The sequence below is a fragment of the Tachyglossus aculeatus genome, chromosome 21 (genome assembly GCF_015852505.1).
Source record: "Tachyglossus aculeatus isolate mTacAcu1 chromosome 21, mTacAcu1.pri, whole genome shotgun sequence".
Classification (NCBI taxonomy): Eukaryota; Metazoa; Chordata; class Mammalia; order Monotremata; family Tachyglossidae; genus Tachyglossus; species Tachyglossus aculeatus.
In genome coordinates, this window is record NC_052086.1 from 67,671,496 (window position 1) to 67,693,605 (window position 22,110).

The following is a 22,110-nucleotide window of genomic DNA, read 5'->3' on the forward strand; positions in this document are numbered from 1 at the left end:
TTCTTGCTGTGTGATACTTGCTGTGCCGGCTTCTGGGAGAGTCCAATGCAACAGAGTTAGCAGACGTATTCCCTGCCCACAGTGAGCTTACAGTCTCGGCGGAGCAGGGGGAGACAAATATAAATCGCTCATAATGTCTAATTTAAGGTGTCCTGCCATCTTCCCCTTGTGAGGTTCAGAGCCCAACGTTCCCCAAATAAATGAGCAGTGATCCTGGGCTCTCCAGCTTCCAAAAGGCAAGATGGAAAAGGAATCACTCAAGCACTTAAGGATCGTTAGGGCTGTCAGTGGGCCCCAAAAGTAGAACTGAAGAGGAAAGAGGAAACCTCCCTTGGGCTCTAAACCAGACTCCAAGCTACCTTGCTGCCTAATGCATTGAGGTTTTCCCAGAATTGGGCTAACCAGGATGCCCTCCTGGGGATGGAGGAAACCCTATCGGGGCTACCAAGGGACTATTTGGGTGGTCTCCGGGTTTGGGGGTCTCTATACGTTGAGAGGATGGAGATGGAATCAACGTGAGCAGTCGGGTGGCCCAGTGGAAAGAGCCTGGCCTTGGGAGTCGGAGGTCGTGGGTTCAAATCCCGGCTCCGCCAATTGTCACCTGTGTGACTTTGGGCAAGTCACTTCTCTGGGCCTCGGTTACCTCATCTGTAAAATGGGGATTAATAATAATAATAATAATAGTGGCATTTATTAAGCGCTTACTATGTGCCAAGCACTGTTCTAAGCGCTGGGGTGGATTCAAGGTAATCAGATTATCTTCCTGAGAGAAACACATACTTACCAACTCCACCAGCCTGGGGTTCATTCATTCATTCATTCAATCGTATTTATTGAGCGCTTACTGTGTGCAGAGCACTGTGCTAAGCGCTTGGGAAGTACAAGTTGGCTAATAATGGCATTTGTTAAGCACTTACTATATGCCAAGCACTGTTCTAAGCGCTGGGGAGGTTACAAGGTGATCAGGTTGTCCCACGGGGGGCACACAGTCTTAATCCCCATTTTGCAGATGAGGGAACTGAAGCACAGAGAAGTGAATTGACTTGCCCAAAGTCACACAGCTGACAGTTGGCGGAGCCGGGATTTGAACCCGTGAACTCTGACTCCAAAGCTCGGGCTCTTTCCACTGAGCCATGCTGACTGTGAGCCCCATGTGGGACAACCAGATCCCCTTATATCCTCCCCAGCGCTTAGAACAGTGCTCTGCACATAGTAAGCGCTTAACAAATGCCATTATTAGCCAACTTGTACTTCCCAAGCGCTTAGTACAGTGCTCTGCACACAGCGCTCAATAAATACGATTGAATGAATGAATGAATGGAAAGAGCGTGGGCCTGGGAGTAAAAGAAAATGGGTTCTAATGTTTTCTTCCTCCTATTTAGACTGTGAGCTCCATGTGGGTTAGGGACTGTGCCCAACCTGATCATCTTGTATCTACCCAGTTCTTAGTACAGTATTTAGCACATAGTGTTTAACGAATATCAGTTATTATTATTATTTTTATTTTTATGTCTCCTCCTCCTCCTTAGCTGCCTTGTTCCCTGCACCATGTGTCACCCTGGAGCACGTGGACACAGTTTCACGTCCAAAAGAGGCTGTTTATAGCCTACCAGGGATAATCAGAGATCATTTGGGTGCTAAAGTTCCCCTCTGCAAAGCTGAATTCATAGTCACAATAATAGTAATTGTGACATTGAATAGGGTTAATGGAAATACATTGCCTCAGGCCTCCCGGCTGCAGAGAGGCAGCCTGGCTGAGTGGAAAAAGCACCGGACTAGAAGTCAGGAGATCCATGTTCTAGCCCCAGCTCTTCCATTTTCCTGTTGTGTGACCTTAGGCAAGTCACTTAACCTCTCTCTCTGTGACTCAGTTCCCTCATCTGCAAAACGGAAACTAAATCCCTGCTCACCCTCCCTCTTAAAACTCTGAGCTCCAAATGGGAGAGTGACTGTGTCTAATGTAATTACCTTGGATCTGCCCCAGTGCTTAGCACAGGGCTTCTCTGATAACAAACTCTTTAATCAGTTCCAGTGTTATTCTGGGGCTTTCAACCGCAAATGACAAAAAAAATCCAATGCTTCCCCTGAATTCTATTTGTTCTGACGACTTGACACCTGTCCACATGTTCTGTTTTGTTGTCTGTCTCCCCCTTCTAGACTGTGAGCCCGTTGTTGGGTAGGGACCGTCTCTATATGTTGCCAACTTGGACTTCCCAAGCGCTTAGTACAGTGCTCCGCACACAGTAAGCGCTCAATAAATACGATTGAATGAATGAATGAATGAACCCCAGGCTGGTGGAGTTGGTAAGTATGTGTTTCTCTCAGGAAGACCCACTCTAAGGGCCCACCACTTGCCTTCCAAAAGGGCGCTGATGGTCCTATCTCTTCCTTAACCCTGCAGAGTTGCTGGTCAGCTGTGTGACTTTGGGCAAGTCACTCCACTTCTCTGGGCCTCGGTTACCTCATCTGTAAAATGGGGATTAATAATAATAATGGTGGCATTTATTAAGCGCTCACTATGTGCAAAGCACTGTTCTAAGCGCTGGGGAGGTGACAAGGTGATCAGGTTGTCCCACGGGGGGCACACAGTCTTAATCCCCATTTTACAGATGAGGGAACTGAAGCACAGAGAAGTGAAGTGACTTGCCCAAAGACACACAGCTGACAGTTGGCGGAGCTGGGATTTGAACCCATGAACTCTGACTCCCAAGCCTGGGCTCTTTCCACTGAGCCAGGCTGACTGTGAGCCCCACGTGGGACAACCATATCACCTTATATCCTCCCCAGCGCTTAGAACAGTGCTTTGCACATAGTAAGCGCTTAACAAATGCCATTATTATCCAACTTGTACTTCCCAAGCGCTTAGTACAGTGCTCTGCACACGGTAAGCGCTCAATAAATACAATTGAATGAATGGTTCTGGGCCAGGTGAAGGCTATCTGATGAGGCCAGCCTGATTGCCCCCCCTGATGCTGGGGAGCGGGCGGTGGTCCGAGATTGAAGGGGTTCACTCAGACTCAAGTCCTACTCAGAAGAATTACAATAATAGTAATTGTGACATTGAATACTTACTATGTGCCAAGCACTGAACTAAGCAGCAGGGGAGATGCAGGATAATCAGGCTGGGGACAATCCCTGTCCCATAAGGGGCTTACAGTCTCAGGGGAAAGGAGGGCAGGTATTTATCCCCATTTTACAGCAGGAAACTGAGATCCGGAGAAGTGAGGTGACTTGCCCAATGGCATCCAGCAGGTACATGGGAGGGGCTGGGATTAGAACCCAGGTCCTCTGGCTCTCAGGCCTGTCTCTTTTCTCTAGGCCATGCTAAGATTCAGGACCATTTTAGGTTAGAGGCCTAGTGTGGACCTGGGAATTAGAAAGACCTCGGTTCTAATCCCGGTTCTACCGACTGTTGTGTGATCTTGGGCGGGTAACTTCTTTTTGCCTCAATTACGTCATCTCTAAAATGGGGATTAAGACTGTGACCCCCATGTGGGACAGGAACTGTGTCCAACCTAATTAGCTTGTAAAAAAAAAAATTCACGACCCCCATGTGGGACAGGAACTGTGTCCAACCTAATTAGCTTGTAAAAAAAAAAAAATTCAGGGGGAAGAATGAGCTCTGACCATAACCTCCCTCAGAACTGCCTGGAAGGAGACACGAGACACCTTGGTTTTGTTCTCTGTCTCCCCCTTTTAGACTGTGAGCCCACTGTTGGGTAGGGACTGTATATGTTGCCAACTTGTACTTCCCAAGCGCTTAGTACAGTGCTCTGCACCCAGTAAGCGCTTGATAAATACGATTGATTGATTGAAGACACCTCCCTAGAGAGGGATCAGCTCAAATGAAACCGGACAGACATCCAGCGTTTGGGAGAGCAAGCAGACCCAAGTCTTCTCTCCATTGCAGACTTCATTGCTCCGGGGCTTCAAGCCTGTGGACTAGCAGGGATTAAATAGTAGTAATTGTATTTATTTCCCCTCAGGATCGCAACTGGAGTTTCCAGTCCTCTACCAGTCTCCGCTACGGGAGGGAGAGTCAAGCAGAGGCCTACCCATTCCATTTCTAGCTTGGGCAGTGGCTGGTGAGTGGAAAGCCATCTATTATAAGTCAAAACTCATCTGTGCTGGGCAGCAACGGCGTGAGAGTCAAGGGAGGAGACAAGTTTGGTGAGGACAAGGCTGTGAGCACGTTGTTGGTTAGGGATCTGTTGCCGAATTGTACTTTACAAGCGCTTAGTACAGTGCTCTGCATACAGTAAGCGCTCAATAAATATGATTGAATGAATGACTGATACTGTTCGGAAGAAGGCAATGGTAAACCACTTCGGTATTTTTACCGAGAAAGCTCTACCAGAAAGACTGCAGATGGAGAATGGGGCGTTCTGGGGGAGATGTGTTCATGAAGTCGCTATGGGTCGGAAACGACTCGCAGCATAAGACGAGAATAGTACTTATTAAACGCTTCCCGCGTGATGGGAGAGTATGTAGGTGGGGCTCGAGGGGCTCACAATCTATATAAAGTACATTGTTACCCAGAGAGCTGTTTTCAAAAATCATTTCCTATTTAAGAGCTACGGAGAAGCCCCAGTCTCCCCAGGGGTTCAGACTCTAATTGGGAAGCCACCCTCACACTGAAGGGGGTTCGGGACATGCGGAGCGTGGGTTAGAGAAGCAGCGTGGCTCAGTTCAAAGAGCACGGGCTTTGGAGTCAGAGGTCACGGGTTCAAATCCCGGCTCTGCCAATTGTCAGCTGTGTGACTTTGGGCAAGTCACTTCACTTCTCTGGGCCTCAGTTACCTCCTCTGCAAAATGGGGATTAAGACTGTGAGCCCCCCTGTGGGACAACCTGATCACCTTGTAACCTCCCCAGTGCTTAGAACAGTGCCTTGCACATAGTAAGCGCTTAATAAATGCCATCATTATTATTACTATTATTATTGTGATGCTCTTTAAGCGGGGAGGCCTCTGTGGGAATGGAGTCTGGGGGGCCACCAAGGGTGATTGTTTTGCTTGCTGTTTGTGTTGGTTAAGAATTGCTGTGGGGATAGTGAGCTCATGGGTATCACTGCCCGGTGCTTTTGGAAAATTGCCTCCGGAATGGAGATCTCAGGAACTTGACCATCTTGCTGATTGGGAGACTGTGTCCATAGACTGTCTGAACTCACCTATTTCACCTTGGCTTCTAAAGTGCTCAAGTCACAAGCTGTAGCTGTGCATTTAACAATGGCATTTATTAAGCACTTACTATGTACAAAGCACTGTTCTAAGCGCTGGGGAGGTTACAAGGTGATCACGTTGTCCCACGGGGGGCTCACAGTCTTACATTTTACAGAAGAGGTAACTGGGGCACAGAGAAATTAAGTGACTTGCTCTAAGTCACACAGCTGATAATTAGTGGAGCCGGGATTTGAACCTCTGACTCCAAAGCCCATGCTCTTTCCACTGAGCCATGCTGCTTCCTATTGCATTTTCCTTTCCCCAGAATCAGATATCCTTCCGTGACGGATAATTTCAGGGTTTTGGGATTTTTTCCCCCTCCCGTGTCTGTCTCTAGTTTATGCAAATCTGGGCGAAAGGGGCTTCAATCGGAGATATTGGTATTCTCGGGAGTTGTCCTTTTCCAAAACAAGTTCTCTAGCAGCTGCTCTGGCGAGGCCCGAGTCTGGGTTTTCTGAATTGAATATAAGGGTGTGGGAGGGAAAGTCGAATAACCCATCTGTGAATGGAATGCGCTTCTTGGAACAGGCCTCGTGGCAGCGCAGAAGGAAGCAAAGAGGGAGCAGCGCATTGCACAAGAGAACAGACGGCAGACAAAGGCTCTGGATGGGACCGAGAGCCTTTCTCATCCAGGTACCGTTTGTGGTTATTTAAAACCCCAGCATCCCTGAATATTATTGGTTTGGAGTTCAAGCTGCTGAGAGTGATTGGTTTGAGGTCTTTAGTGATCAAAATGGGAGAGGCTCAGCCGCCCTGGACAGACCTGCTAGGTGGCTGACTCAGGGGTGAGTAGCCCCATTTGGCTGTTCTTTAAAGTGCTATATAATTGCTTTCTATGCGCCAGGGACTGCACTAAGCGCTATGTCTCACGTGGGGCTCAGGGTCTTCATCCCCATTTTACAGATGAAGGTAACCGAGGCCCAGAGAAGTTAAATGATTTGCCCGAGGTCACGCAGCAGACAACAGAGCAAGGTTTAGCCCCCAGGTCTTCTAACTCCCAAGCCCGTGCTCTTTCCACGAGGCCACGCCGCGCTTCCATGGGGGCAAAGACTATTGACTGGGGAGTGACTCCCTGGGTGCTCCTTTCATTGAGACCCGGGCGGGGTGTTTGAGGAGAAAGGACAGGGATGGAGCTGTGCCAAGTGGGCTCAAGGAAGTCTGCCTCACCACTCCAGGATCGTCATCATCATCAATCGTATTTACTGAGCGCTTACTATGTGCAGAGCACTGTACTAAGCGCTTGGGAAGTACAAATTGGCAACATATAGAGACAGTCCCTACCCAACAGTGGGCTCACAGTCTAAAAGGATCAGTGGGCAGACCGTAATCTGTATGCAACCGAAGCCCCCAACCCACACGGCCGACTCCAAACCCTGGTCTCTCAAGGGCAACACCCAAGTTGGGGCACGGACTACTTGTTGGAGCCCCCTGCCCACTCCTGTCTCGTAGAATCTGCCGAGTTAGTGTGTGCTAATGCTGCCCACCTGGGGGCCAAAGAAGCGATGAAAATGGGTTCAAATCACTTTATTTCACCTTCCGCAGCATCTTTAGGGCAGTGGTGTGAGGCAGCAGGGGCAAGTGATTGCTGTGAAACAGCTAAGGCACTTCAGAACAGACAGGCACTTCCCAGTTCATCCTTGATCCCCATCATCCCCAGGCCAGATAACGATCCATGTGCACTGTAAAGAACAGGAAAAATTGGTTAGGTTTTTATGGTCTGGGGGAATGGCACACTATTGTAATGTCCTGAGCAGTCTGGGGTGGAGGTTTGGAGAGGAACGAGAGAGACACAGAGAGAGCACCAACACAAATTAGCATTCATTAATCCAGGTGTAAAGAGCTGGAACTAGAGGTCTTCCAATACATTCTTTCATTGATTTTTGGAGCTGGTATAGGGCTAGTGTTTGATACTTTTGACTACCCGAGTTAAACCAAGGGCAGGTAAGGGCTCCAATGCTCTCAGCAACACCAGAAAACTTAGGGTGACCTTTTACTAAGGAGTAGAAGGCAGCTCTTTGGATCTAGCTAAAATGACTGCCTTCTGGCCTGGGATGGGGCACTGCTCATCCTGTGACTAAGGACCCCGACTGGCTTTGGGGGAGGCTCAAAGCCAAGTTGCCACCTCCCCAAAAAGGGCACCTAGGCAGTGGGTTCAGAGGAGATACTGTTCCTGTTCAATCAATCAATCATATTTATTGAGCGCTTACTGTGTGCAGAGCACTGTACTAAGTGCTTGGGAAGTACGGGTGTTGGGTTGACATGAATGGAGCTCATAATAGCAGAGGCGTAGTGGATAGAGCAGGGGCCGGGGAATCAGAAGAACTGAGTTCTAAACCTGCCTCCGCCTTGTGACCCAGAGCAAGTGACTGCACTTCTCTGTGCCTCAGTTACCTCATCTGTAAAATGGGGGTTAAGACTGTGAGCCCCGTGTGGGACAGGGACTGTGTCCAACCTGATTAGCTTGTATCTATCCCAGCACTTAGAACGGTACCTGGCACATGGTAAGTGCTTAATGAATACTTAATGAGTAAAATATGTAAGTTTGTACATATTTATTACTCTATTTATTTTACTTGTACATATCTATTCTACTTATTTTATTTTGTTAGTATGTTTGGTTTTGTTCTCTGTCTCCCCCTTTTAGACTGTGAGCCCACTGTTGGGTAGGGACTGTCTCTATATGTTGCCAATTTGTACTTCCCAAGTGCTTAGTACAGTGCTCTGCACATAGTAAGCACTCAATAAATACAATTGATTGATTGATTGATAGTACCATTAATGAATACCGGATGCTAGGGTCATCTGCTCCGGGGCTGTGGGCGTCACAAGGCTGGCCTGTGGGCTCGTTGTGGACAGGGAGCACATCTGCCAACACTGTTGTACTCTCCCAAGTACTTAGTAGTGCTTGGCACCCAGTAAGTGCTCAATAAATATGACAGATAATAATAATAATAATGATGGCACTTATTAAGCGCTTACTATGTGCAAAGCACTGTTCTAAGCGCTCTTACCTCCTTCCCTTCCCCACAGCACCTGTATATATGTATATATGTTTGTACATATTTATTACTCTATTTATTTTACTTGTACATATCTATTCTATTTATTTTATTTTGTTAGTATGTTTGGTTTTGTTCTCTGTCTCCCCCTTTTAGACTGTGAGCCCACTGTTGGGTAGGGACTGTCTCTATATGTTGCCAATTTGTACTTCCCAAGCGCTTAGTACAGTGCTCTGCACATAGTAAGCGCTCAATAAATACGATTGATGATGATGATGATGACAGGTGATGATGGCGGGGCCTGGGCCATGGTCTGGTGAAGGCCCTGGGCTTCCAGGAACTGTGGCTGGGAAAGAGAAGGCTCGTCCTCAAGAGGCCCAGTGTCTCTGCCTCGAAATAGGCCGCGTGTCTGGAGGAGCCACAAGGCCTGGCCAGACCAGTGTGCCTGCCCTCAGGGGCTCTGGAATTAATCAATCAATCAATCAATCGTATTTATTGAGCGCTTACTGTGTGCAGAGCACTGTACTAAGCGCTTGGGAAGTACAAATTGGCAACATATAGAGACAGTCCCTACCCAACAGTGGGCTCACAGTCTAAAAGGGGGAGACAGAGAACAAAACCAAACATACTAACAAAGTAAAATAAATAGAATAGATATGTACAAGTAAAATAGAGTAATAAATATGTACAAACATATATACAGGTGCTGTGGGGAAGGGAAGGAGGTAAGATGTGGGGGATGGAGAGGGGGACGAGGGGGAGAGGAAGGAAGGGGCTCAGTCTGGAAAGGCCTCTTGGAGGAGGTGAGCTCTCAGCAGGGCCTTGAAGGGAGGAAGAGAGCTAGCTTGGCGGATGGGCAGAGGGAGGGCATTCCCGGCCCGGGGGATGACGTGGGCCGGGGGTCGATGGCGGGACAGGCGGGAATTAGAGTGTGTTCAGTGGACCAGCAGCTTGCTGACTCTCTCTGCTCCTAGATTAGGCTCTCTGGCTGAAAGCGGAGCTGACCTTGGATGCAGGGGGAGCCGATGGCCTTGGGGCAAATTGGCTGTTTGCGGTGGGAGCGGGGAGGGAAAAGGAGAGCAGTTAAAATCGTACGCATAAACGTGAACGGGGCCTTGGGAGGGGAGTGCCAGAGGCCCCGCAAGAAATCCTGGAGGTGGGTTTACAAGTTCTAATGGACTTCCGTGCCCTATCATAAGGCCCACCTTCCCCTACTTTGGGGCTGTCTGAAGTGACTGGACTGAGGCATAACTGTGATAACCGCCCCCGTGCCCGGGCCACCGGAACAGGACGGCTGGTTAGGGCCCGTGGACAAGCCCACCTCTCCTGGACCTTTGGGGAAAGCCCTGCTGCAGCCTTTAAGTGCTTTCTTTCTGGTTGCTTGCACGCCTCTATCTCTCCTGCAGTCTTCCAAACCCACCAGGGCTGTTTAAAGTAGGACATGATTCAGCCTGGCTTTATTTTTTAAACGTCACCACTTAGCACCTGCTCCTCCTTCAGTGTGTTATCCAAGTCCGCGGAGCTGAGCGGCAAGGACTATTATTAGCAGGTGGGCCCAGAGCACTGCCTCGCCAGGGCTTTTGTGACCACCACTGAATCTTTGCCCCTACGTGAGCAGGGCCAGAGCTGGGCGATCCCCCCCACCAACTGGCTAACCCTTGCGTCTGGACACACTAGGTGGGTCCTGGAACCGAGGCCCAGCTACCTCCTCGTTCCTGCCCTTGGGACGGGGATGGCTGTGGTTGGGGGGTGGACAAGGGAAAGGTCCCAGAGGAGGCAGATCCAGTTCAGGACCTGGAATCTTGAAAGCTGGAACTGGGAAGCCCCGCTCTGAGGGGGCTCCATGGAGAGCCTTTCCTGACTAAACTGAGCCCAGTTCCCATCCTGGAAGCCGGACAGTGAGAAGGAGGGAGATGAAGAGGTAGTGGAGATGACCCCCGGCCAATGTGCTTGTATTGAAGCCCTGGGTGCCAAGGGATTGACTCATGGGGTGAGTGGGCAGAAGCCAGGGACGATCCTCACATCCCCCACCCCTGGGATAGGTGTCCCCTCTCTGGGAGTCCAGCCAATAAACGATGACAGCGGCCTGGCTGCCAGAGAGGGGGAGGACCTTATGTGCTGGGACATGGACTGTGTTCAACCTGATTAGCTTGCATATCTATCCCAGCGCTTAGAACAGTGCCTGCCACATAGTAAGTACTTAACAAATGCCATAAAAAAATGTAATAATAATAAAAAAACCAGGAGTCTAGGCCCGATTAGTGGCTCCAGGCAAGCCCAGGTGCCGGGGTGTGTCTGCCAACTCTGTTGTATTCTCCCCAAGTGCTGAGTACAGTGCTCTGCACTCAGTAAGCACTCAGTAAATGTCATTAATGATGATAGCTGGGTCAGGGCCATGCTCTGGTGAAGGCCCCCTGGGGCCAGCTTGCTCCAAGGCTGGCCGGTTGTCTCTAGCTTCTCCCCAAGCAGCGGGATTTTACCTGTTCACTCCAGGCAGGAGGATAACGCAGAGAGTGCTGGGGCGCAGGCTCTTGTGCAACCTTTTAATCCTCCGGTCTAAATGGCGGGTGGCTTTCTTCAGGTCTTCTCCCTGTGGGAACCAGGAGCCTGGCGTCACCACCCCAAACTGGCACTGGGGCTTGCAGGGAGTCAGGGGTGTAGGTTCTCACTCTCACTCTGACTCTTCCTTCTTTTGCAGTCCTCCCCGGGTAGTCGTGGGCGTCAGTGAAGGCCCGAGGCCGGGCCCTGGAGTGCTCACCTGTTTCGGCATCTCCTGCATGCCCCGCCAGCACCTTACAGGTAACAGACCACCTCTTCTCTCTCGCCCCCACCCTCCCCGGTTCCTCCCGATCCCAAGCTTGCAATTTTGGAACCACCTTTGACTCCTCTCCCCTGCCCCTCACATCCAGTCAAACTTTTGCTCTGCCATTTCTTCTTCGGTGTGATTTCCCGGCTCTAGCCTCCTTGCCCCACTGCCCACCCCAACCCCGCTGGGAGCCCTCAGTAGAGCAGGACAGGGTGACTGGCCCCAGGGAAAGTGGCTTAATATGCTCTCTGCATGGGGTTGAGAAAGATGGTGACGGGGAAATAGATTTCCCAATGGGGAGGTGGAGGTAGGACTGGAGCCCAGGGGCTGAAGCACTGATGAATCACTGATGAATGTTTTAGCCCATGCACCCCCCACTCCCCACCCCAAAAACCCCAAACAAAAACAGATTTCCATGTGGTTTAGAAGGGGAGGGTGAATAAAATATCTTTCCCCCTTGTTGATTTCATAAACAATACTAAGAAAAGTGGGGTGGAAGGAGGCTGTTGTGGGCAGAGATTGGGTCTGTTATAGTGTAGTCTCTCAAGAGCTTAGAACAGTGCTCTGCACACACCTAAATGCTCGATAAACACCACTGATTGATCGAAAGAGGCCAGCCCTGCTGATAGAGGGTGTGTGGTGGTGGCTCCCCAGATTAGATCCATTCCCAGCTGTTCACAGTTCTCTCCAACAAGGCCTTCTGCTGCATTTTTACTTTAGCCGTTGTCTGCACAAGAAGCATTTCATCTCCCACTCCTTTAGTTTCACCTCTAAGCTTTGCTTCTCCCTCCATCACCCTTTCTCGGTTGCCTACAGTGGCTTGCGATGGCACTGCGAGGAGCCCGAGGTGGGCGGTCTTTTCCTCTCTTTTCCCAGTCCGGGTGCCAGGGATTTGCGGATAGCGTTTTGACCTTGAGGGCGGGGGCGTAGATTGGGGACCGGGGACTCCTCCCCGGGCAGCGTACGCCACTCACCGAGGCAGGCTGTGACTCCGAAGCCCGGGAGGGGAGGCTGGGGTCCGACGGATCATCGGGCCGCTGTCGGGCCCACTCATGGAGGTGGCTCGGAGTCAGAGCTTTCCGGCACTTCAGCCCCCGATGCTGCCCGGTCCCTCTCTTCAAGATGTCCAGGGCACACTGGGTGCTTGCTAGGGTTCCAAACCCTAAAAGCCAACAAGTCCCACCCGTGCTGGGTCAGCCGTCTCCCGAGGGGCGAGCAGGGAGGGGGTCCCTGGCGATGAGAAGCCGAAGCTTCTCCCCTGGCCCATCCCGCTCTCTCTTTGGCTGCAGAACCTCGTGACCAGTGTGCCCATCTCCTCGTGTGCCAGCCCCACGTGTGCACACTTCTTCAATCCTGATGGTCACAGGTCAGCAGTCGTGCCAGCTTCAGCACAGCTTGGTTCTGCCTGGACCCAGGGTTTAGTGAGGGTAGGTTGCATGGTGAATCTTTGGGGAGGAAGACACCTTGACATCCCTGAGGTTTTTGTTTTTTTTAAAATGATTTTTATGTGCTTACAATGTGCCAGACCCTGTATTAAGCGCTAGGGTACATACCAGCTAATTAGGTTGGACTTAGTCCGCATCCCACATGGGGCTTCCAGTCTTCGGTCCCATTTTATAGCTGAGGTAACTGAGGCGGAGAGAAGGTAAGTTGACTTGCCCAAGAAGTGCTTGCCTGTGCTCTCTCTCCTGGGCTGTGCTGCTTCTCCACCCCCCTGCTTCTCTCAAACTGTTGTTGTGATGGCTCTGTAATTAGCTCTACCTTTCAGGGGGCCTGAGGAGTCGGAGCTACAGCAGCTGGCCCTGGGGAAGCCCGCCCCACCTGCTCCTCTTCCCTTTCTCTTCGAGAAGAGGCAGCTGGACCTTCCGGCAACCTCCAGCAGACAGAGGTACCTGTTCTCAACACCTCTCACTTGACCTGTCTTGGAAAGCCAAAAAGAGCTGCAGCTCTGCATTAACTTGACTTCCACCCATCCTTCAAATACCACTGAGCGCTTACTGTGTGCAGTGTACTGTACTAAACACTTGATCCCTCTACTTGGTCCAATCTGGCTATCTTGTACCTACCTCTACAGTCAGAGTGCTTTGACCCGGAGCAAACATTTAGTAAATACTATCATTAGTATTATTACTTTATTCACTAGCTTTGGGGTCAAAATCATGCCTCATGCTCATCCATTTGTTCTCTACCACCCTCCATTTTAAACTCTGCTCCACGTTAGCAAGAGCGTCAGGGGCAACTAGACAGTTACCTGGAAACAGGTAAAAGCTAACGTCGCTATCTCCAACTCTCAAGACTTAAACACCCAATTGATATTATTTGTTGAGCGCTTACTCTGGGCAGAGCGCTGTACTAAGTGCATGTGAGAGTACAACTGTTAGTAGACAGGATCTCTGCCCTCAAGAGAAGCAGTGTGGCCTAGTGGATAGAGTCAGGATAGTGGATAGGCCCAGGAGTCAGAAGGACCTGGGTTCTAATCTCTGCCACTTGTCTGCTGTGCCCATTTGGGCAAGTCAGTTTACGTTCTCTGTGCCTGTTACCTCATCTGTAAAATGGGGATTAAGACCGTGAGCCCCATAGTGGGACAGGGACTGTGTCCAACCTGATTAGCTTGTATCTACCCCAGAGCTTAGAACTGTGCTGGCAGATCAGTGCTAACCAAAGTAATTGCTTAACAAATAATATATTAAAAAAAAGATGGTGGGGGGAGGAGACAGACCCTATTATATTACAAATTCCAAGCAGGAGAAGCAAGCGACAAGAAAGATCTGAACAGAAGTGTCGAGGGGGCGGATGTAAATAAATGGAGCGTGCTAAGGGAGTCGAGCGCAGGAGTTACAGGGGGATGGAGTGAGGAGATGAGAGATTGACACCTCTTCCTCCCCAGCCAAACTCGCTGGTGCAGACTTACTTAGGAAGCAGTAGCCGTGGTTGTGTCCTGTTTCTCGATTCACAGGCAAGAAGATGGCTTTCAGATCGGGCAAGAGGCTGAACTGCTCACGTATGGCCTCCTCGGTGGCGGTTTTCTTGAGGCCGGACACGTACAGGGCCACTTCGTTCTCGAGATCGTCCTCCAGCTTCCTCAGCATGGTGTCACCATCGAGGGTCAGTTCCTGGATGGGTCTCAGAACCTGGGGAGGACAAGAATTCATACTTACTTGTGAAGCTGAAGATGAACCCAAGCTGACCCTAGCTAGCTGACTTGGGTCTCTAACATTAGCTCAGGGGAATGGCTCCTGCACTTGGGACATCCTTTTTGGGAAAGAATGGAATTCAAGTCTCCTTCTCCCTAAGAGACTCCTTCTCGAATGGTAGCAGTACACAGTCCCAACAAGCCACTGTCCCATTTCCCCGTTCTCGTTCCTCTCTGAACCCCTCACATGGGCTGCAGACCCCCACTCCCTTTTCTCCACATGACCCTCTTTCTGAACCCCTGTAGGAACTTTCTGATCTGCCCCCACCCCCAATCCCGTGCTCTCCAGGGTCAGCCACGATTCCCTTCCGGCTGGGTTCAACGGGCCTCCTCGATTCTAATCCTCCTCTGCCTCTTGGCTGCTTTTGATGTTCCAGCTCATTCTCTCCCTTGGTTTCAGCTACTCGTTCTATGGGATCTCTCCTCAGCCCCAACCACTGCTTTGTAGCCTCCCGTTTCCAGATCATCGCTGGGTGGACAATGTAGACGCAAAAATTGAACTTCTCATCTTCCCTCCTAAACCTCTTAGCAAGCAAAGCTGATAGCAGCACCACCCTCCCTGCTCCAGACCCTTACAACCTCAGTGTCATCTTTGGCTCATCTCCTTCTCCCTGCACTTTCAATCTGACTTTAAATCATGCCGGTTTTTATTCCATAGTATTTCTTGGATGCGCTCCTTCCTAGGCACCCTTAAAGCCACCACCCTGGTCCAAATCCTTTTGCCACTTCCCGGAAGCATCGCTGAATGAGTCTCCTTACTGCCTGCCACGGCCTAAGTAATTCCTGAAGCTGCTGGTTCTACGACTGGGTTGATCCTCCTTGCCCCGCCCGTTTTAGAAACTTCCTGAGGGTCCCTAGATGTTTTGACCTGTACCGAGTAACCCCATTTCTACCTCCGTCTCCTTCACTTACGTCTCTGTCTTGGCCCTGGGGCCGTTCCAGGATTGGTGCCGGCAGGGACCTGACTGGCTAAGGGATGCTCCAGAAGCCAGCTCGACCTGGTGACAGAGAAAGTCTAGGTGCCGGTCTTGGGTCCCGTGTGCCACCTACCTTGATTCTGGCCCCTTCGACAAATGTTCCATCGAAGGTTTCCACGGCCAGCTGGGCAGCCTCCAGGACTTCAAACTGAATGCACACGTACGGCTGCAGAAAAGGAAGATGATAGCACTGTGAGCTATGACCAGCCACCCCGGCTCTGGGCTGTCTGCCCCTCCCTCTCACCAATCAGGGGGCCCTGTGACAAAGAGCCCATGAGACCTTGCTACTCTCCTAATCCAGCCCACACACTTTCTTCCTCTAATGCTATCCCTCTCACTGCAGCTCGATCTAACCGTCTACCTCTCGCCCAAGTCCACAGCCTGGAACGCCCTCCCTCCTTATATCTCCCCGGCTTCGAAGCCTTTTTGAAGGCACATCTCCTCCAAGAAAGCCTTCCCTGACTATGCCCTCCTTTCCTCTTCTCCCAGTCCCTTCTGCATCACCCTGACTTACTCCCTTTATTCACCGCCCCCTCCCAGCACTTGTATCTGTAATTTATCTGTATTAATGTCTGCCTCCCCCTGTAGACTGTAAACTTGCTGTGGGCAGGGAACACGTCTGTCATATTGTTATGCTGTGCTCTTCCAAGGGCTTAGTACAGTGCTCCATACACAGTAAGCACTCAATAAATACAACTGACTGCCTGACAGACTGACTGAGACTGTCGTGGCTGCCCTTTGGCCTTGGGGGCTCTGACTTTTGGGGCAGCCAAACGAGCAAGCCCGGCTGGGCTACCAGATTTGATTTCTGGTTTGATTTCAGGGAAGTAGCATGGCCCAGTGGACCGAGAACGGGCTAGGAATTCAGAAGGAGCTAGGTTCTAATCCCATCTCCACCACTTGTCTGCTGGGTGACCATGGGCAAGTCACTTTAGTTCTCTGGGCCTCAGTTACCTCATCTGTAAACTGGGAATTAAGACTGTGAGCCCTGCGTGGGACTCTGTCCAACCCAATCCCCTTGCATCTACGCCAGTGCTTAGTACCATGCCTGGCACATAATAAGAAGTTAACGAATACCACAGTTATTATTATTTTTCCTTTTGCTAGCCCAGGCTGTAGCTCTTGAGGCAGCTCAACCACGTTCCCCCGGTAGGATGGGACAATCCCGGTTCTGAAACCTCTGCATTAACTCCCATCTAACTCATCGTCTTTGTCCCTGTCTCCTGGTCCTGATCGACTGCCCTTCTCTAGCCTGTTTACCTGATAAGTTTCAGGAACCACCCGTATCGATCGAATCGGGCCGCAACTCTGGAACAGCTTCTTCAGAGGCCGGAGGCAGATGCCGATCCTAAATGGTCCCGCGTAGACTGTAGACATCGCTACCAACTTGGCTTTCATCTACGGAAACAAACAGACCCAGCAGGAGTTAGAGGAGGCAGGCAGAGACCACAATTCAACTTACGAGAATCAGTACTTTCAGAATCTATCACTTCATATTCTCAAATTTCATCTCCCAAAAAGTTTGAGTTGGCCCACCAGACTGTGTTACCTTCTCATTCATGTCTGCAGCGACCCTGGGGAGCAGGGGCTCGGTCCCCAGTGAGAACTGAATTACGCTGAACGGAGACAAAGGCACCCGCTCTCTGGCTTCCTGAAGGACCTGGAGGGAAACGTGTCAACAAAGCAGAGATGAACACACTGTGAGCTCGCTGTAGGAAGGGAACGTGCTTACCAACTCTGTACTACTGTACTCTCCCAAGTAGTTCGTTCAGTGCTCTGCACACAGTAAGCGCTTAGTAAATACCACTGATTTATGGGCAGGGAGCCGGGAATGCTGTTCTGCTGCCAAAAATGAAACTCGTGGCTTTTATCACGATTGTTTCTACACTGATGCAGGAATCCGAGGAGCCCATGTCTGTGTCCGACCTGATTATCTTGGTTCTGTCCCAGCACTTGGTACGCAGTCAGCTTACTAAACAGAATTATCATTACTATTTTTGCTTCAATTTCTCCCACAGGAACTCAGGAGAAACAGATGGAAGACGTTCCGGCCTGAGAACCTGAGAAGAGGGACTGATTGATTAATTATGGTGCCAACGTGCTCTCTCTCATCCTTGACAGCCACGTTCCCGCTGGGGCACAGACTACAACGAGCAAGGAGGTAGGTGAGCTTCTGTTTTTCTAACAATTGGTGGAGTCTCGAACAAGATTTTGCACTGAAATTAAATCTTTGAAGCCTGCCAAATGGATACAAATTATTGGCATGAGAGCTGGCGGGGGCACTTTTCTTGCGTAACTTCCAAAAAGGCAAGACACACAAAATGTTGTGTCATTACTATGGTTCTCTGTTGAACGCTCATGGGCTCAGAGCAGGCTTGCTCTAGGGGTTCCATGTTAAGGGGACTGCAGTGTCAGCTGAACTTGAGAGATCAGAGAAGTAGTGGGGCAGAATTTCCTTGGGAGGCGAAGACTGCAGGTTTCTTACCTCTTGATTGGAAGAGCAAATCACACTCCTGGGAGAGCTGGGAGAAGTTAGTTCATTCCCATCTTTCTTCCCGGTGAGCAGGAGATATTTTCGACCGACAGGGTCTAAATCGCTGAGAGGAAGGAATGGACATTTGGAGACGCTGTGATCAGTGATGATCGACTCTTCCGATTCATTTAAAGATGGGCAGGGCGAAAGGGAGCCCGCCCCACTTCCCTTCAAGGTCCAAACATTTACTGGCCCATGTTAAATCGGCCGCCGAACAGCTGACCGGAAAGGCGGGTTCAGAATCCCGCAACTCTCTTCCTTCAGAGGGAAGATGGACTCGTTTTGGGACAAAATTGCCCCTTCCTTCTCTGAGCCAGGAGGAAAAAAAGGTCCCACTGGGTCTAGAAGGCCAGCGTGGCACTTAGTACAATGCCTGGCACATAGTAAGCACTTAAAGCCATTAAAAGGAAGGCAGGGAAGCGGGCAGGTGGTTACCTTGGATCCTGCTGCTGGGTTAGTCTTGCTTGGGGTTTTGAGTGTGCCTGGAACCCGTTGCGAGGAGACACCAAGGTGGGTTTCTGCTCAGGGCTCGCAAGCGGCCTTTGGGGTGTAAGGCAGGTTTCCAGCTTCAGCTCAGCGATCTTAAATGGAGAAAAGGCGGGTGAATGACGGCTTCCCAAGTGTTTGCTTCCAGATTTAGCAAAAAACTGACCCAGTGGTGTTTTCTACTAATTCAGATTATTTGGTCATTTCACAAACCTACCATCTTGATTTTATATGGCAGCACTGTTCCTCGAAGCTTTCTCACCAATAGCCCCCTGAGACTGGGAGAGGTGGGTATTATTATCATCCCCATTTTGCTGATGAGGAGACTGAGGCTTAGGTGGAAAGACTTGCTTGTGGCTTGGGACTCTTCCCGAAACTTGTGCTCCTTCTACTAGAATGTGCTGCTTTCCTAAATAATCAATGGTCAATGGATGTGATCTTGGTTGCTTAGCTACATAGACAATAATTCATCACAGAAGATCCATATGTTAGGTGTGAACAGGAAGTGGCAAAATGAGGCTAAGTGAAAGAAGAATAGTAGTTTTGACTAGTTACTTATTAGGGCACGGATGCTGTCTACTTACTCTTCTAAGTGCTAAGAACAATGAGAAGCAGAAGATTACTTGAGGGGAAAAAACACTGAAGGAGAGAAATGTTTTCAAATGTCGAATCCCATTTAAAATCAAAAAGGAAGAGACTTGCTGTAAGTGGCAAGGATCCATGCCTAAAGCCACACCCAAGGCACAGTGAGCACGTGCATGGGCCGTTTCTACTACAGTGCGCCACATACAGTAAATACCATTGATTGATATATATCCACATCCACCCATCCCGCTAAAGTATGCAAAGGCACAAACCTTCCTGGGGCCATGCTTGATAAAATACTGGGCCAGTTCAAGGGTGGTGACGGCATCTTCGGTGGAATCATGCCCCACCCTTTCAGGACTCTGTATTTCCTTCCTAAAAAGGGTCAGAAGGGAGGAGAGGTTTCAGTGTTTCAGGTTTCGGTGAACTACTTTCCCTCTCTCTCCATGGCACAAGACAGGGACTGTGTCCAACCCAATTTACTTATATCCACCCCAGAACTTAGTACAATGCCTGGCACATAGTAAGTGCTTAACAAATACCGGTAATCGGCAATCTGGAGGAATGGATCCAGATTTCCCATGGTGGGCTTTGAACCATCTACGCTGTTGATCAGAACAGGCGCAGTATGGGGATGGAGCCTATCCTGTCAGTCCTCCCAGGGCATTCTGGAAAGGCACCTACCCTCCCAGGCCAATTGTTAATTTCAAGCACCCGCAGAGGCAGTGGGAGGGAACATTCTTCCCCTTTCCTGAATTCTCTTTCTGCCACATTAGGGAGCTGCCGGAGGAGGAATGAGGCAGAGGTGGCCAAATATAGGAACATCATCCAACTCTCCAAACCATGCACGCCAAATGAGCCACCACCATAATTCCTGGGGTCGAAGCCCTCTAGAAAGCCTTTCCTGACAACTCTCTCTCATCTCCCCCGACTACTGCATTACTCTCTTCCCAATGGCACAGTATGTATTTAAGGGCTCTTGCTTCCCCCTACCTCTAACTGATAGCAGTGAATGTCTCCCCAGCTAGACCGTAAGCTTCTTGAGGGCAGGGATCATGTTTACCTAAGCTACTACGCAGTAAGCTCAATAATACCGACTGATTGCAGAATAGGACCCAATATGCTTGCCTGCCATTTCATTTTTCCTTCCCATTAAATCAGTATCGCTGCCTCTCCCGTGGGACTTATCTGTGAGGTTGTTTAATGCTTTAAGTTATTTCTGAGCATAGACTCTATAACAGGAACTACAGGAAATTAAGCCATGTCTTTCCAGAGAACTATAAAAGGCAGAGCTGATTTCTCTGCCCTGACCCTGCTGCCAAGACAAGGAATTTCATTTTAGCTTCAAATAAAAATAGAAATGTGATGGGCATGACTGCAGGTGTTAAAATGGATTTCCATCACACACACACACACACACACTCTCTCTCTTTCTCTCTCTCTCTCCCCCCCACCCCCCATCTCCGCCCCCCAAGTAGTAAACTTACCCTAAAACAGCTTGGGCTAAGAACTTGAGCTTGAATCTTCGCCCAAATTCTCTTACATAAAGCAACGAAGTATCAATCACGTTGGGATGAATCATCTGCAGAGAGAAAGGAACAGTAACTCCATCTTCCTAGAGCAGCAGACGATGACTAGGGAAATAATTATAGTGGGCCTGGCCTTAAAAAAACAGATTCTTGGGAAGCTACGCACCTGGAGAGCTTTGAGATCCACATTTAAAGAGTGGCCCACTAACACTGCGTCACGTGGAAGAAGACTCTTCAGTTTCCCCTGGACATCTTTTAGTTTTGTTTTCACTGGTTGGAGCATATCCCTTGTGATGCCTGAGAACCTCCAAATTGAAAGCAAAATTGATGAGAGATCATTAGTTTAATTCATTCATTTAGCTGTCCCAGGAAATCATTTCATATGAGAACAATTTAGAAATCACACGTGTATGTTTACGGACTCCCGGCCTGCCACACTTGGAGAAATGTGTATACTGAACATTCAGCCCTAAACTTTCCCTCCTACATGGGGTAAAAAATAGATTTTTCCTTCTTGTGGTATATTAAGCCCTTAGACCAACTTATAAAAGCAGGGTAAGAAAGAGCAGCCTTATTTGAATGCCAAATTACCAGACTGACAAGGGTTTTATTAGACAGAAAATCCTATCTGCTTGCCAGTTACAGGATAATGATTATGATTAAGAAGGAAGTCAGCAATCTTCTGCTGGCATAAGGTCAAAAGCAGATTACAGAGGAGAAAGGGCCAAGAGCTTTACACACATCAGAGAATTCAACTGATATGGACACCCAGTAAAAGTCTTCCCTAAAAAGCCTGTTCTCCTGGTAAAGAGGAGAGTGAGGGTGTCAAACGGAAGCTGAGAGGCGTTCATTCATTCAATCGTATTTATTGAGCACTTACTGTGTGCAGAGCACTGTACTAAGCGCTTGGGAAGTATTCTGTCCACAACTAATAGACTCTTCCTGTGATTAGACAGGGAAAAGGAGGTTGATGGTACACTTTGGTCATGTGTTTGGGAAGCAGCATGGCCCAGTGGATAGAGCACAGGCCCGGGATGACCGAATCCCGGCTCCACCATTTGTTTGTTGTGGGACCTTGGGCAATCAACTTCTGCATCCTAGCAGCCTGGCATAATGGCTACAGCAGGGGCCTGGGCATCAGAAGGCCCTGGATTCTAATCCAGGCTCCACCACTTGCCTGCTGCTATGTTAGAGAAGCAGCATGGCTCAGTGGAAACAGCCCGGGCTTTGGAGGTCAGAGGTCAGGGGTTCAAATCCCAGCTCTGCCACTTGTCAGCTGTGTGACTTTGGGCAAGTCGCTTACCTTCTCTTGGCCTCAGTTACCTCATCTAGAAAATGGGGATAAAGACTGTGAGCCCCCCGTGGGACAACCTGATCACCTTGTAACCTCCCCAGTGCTTAGAACAGTGCTTTGCACATAGCAAGCGCTTAATAAATGCCATTATTATTATTATTATTATTATGTGACCTAGGGAAAGTCAGTTGTCTTCTCTGTGCCTCATCTGTAAAATGGGGGCTAAGACTGTGAGCCCCATGTGGGACATGGACTGTGTCCAACCTTGTATCTACCCCCAGTGCTTGCTAGTGCTAAGTGCTTAACAAATAGCATAAGAAAGCCTTGGGCAAGATGCTTATCTTTTCTGTGACTCAGTTCCCTCATGTGAAAAATGGGGATTCAATGCCTGCTCTCCCTCCTTCTTAAGACTGTGACCCCTTGAGGGAGAGGGACTGTGTCCAACCTGATTAACTTGTATCTACCCCAGCGCCTGGAACAGCGTGTGG

The 22,110-nt window shown here is 49.6% G+C and overlaps 1 protein-coding gene across 5 annotated transcripts in view; it reads right to left on the reverse strand.

Moving 5' to 3' along the window:
- Nucleotides 1-6,729: 6,729 nt before the first annotated feature.
- Nucleotides 6,730-22,110, reverse strand: part of REXO5 (RNA exonuclease 5) — a 38,668-nt gene continuing 23,287 nt past the window's right edge. For all 5 annotated transcript variants that reach the window (XM_038763787.1, XM_038763789.1, XM_038763788.1 and 2 more), the window contains exons 9-20: nt 20,495-20,633; nt 20,287-20,381; nt 19,072-19,174; nt 18,164-18,309; nt 17,681-17,792; nt 16,745-16,855; nt 16,456-16,593; nt 15,269-15,361; nt 13,937-14,156; nt 12,000-12,187; nt 10,700-10,809; nt 6,730-6,899 (exon numbers count right to left, since the gene is read on the reverse strand). In XM_038763787.1, the coding sequence (XP_038619715.1) occupies nt 6,827-6,899; nt 10,700-10,809; nt 12,000-12,187; nt 13,937-14,156; nt 15,269-15,361; nt 16,456-16,593; nt 16,745-16,855; nt 17,681-17,792; nt 18,164-18,309; nt 19,072-19,174; nt 20,287-20,381; nt 20,495-20,633 (1,528 nt within the window). In that variant the 3' untranslated portion in view covers nt 6,730-6,826. The remainder of the gene's footprint in view (nt 6,900-10,699; nt 10,810-11,999; nt 12,188-13,936; nt 14,157-15,268; nt 15,362-16,455; nt 16,594-16,744; nt 16,856-17,680; nt 17,793-18,163; nt 18,310-19,071; nt 19,175-20,286; nt 20,382-20,494; nt 20,634-22,110) is intronic.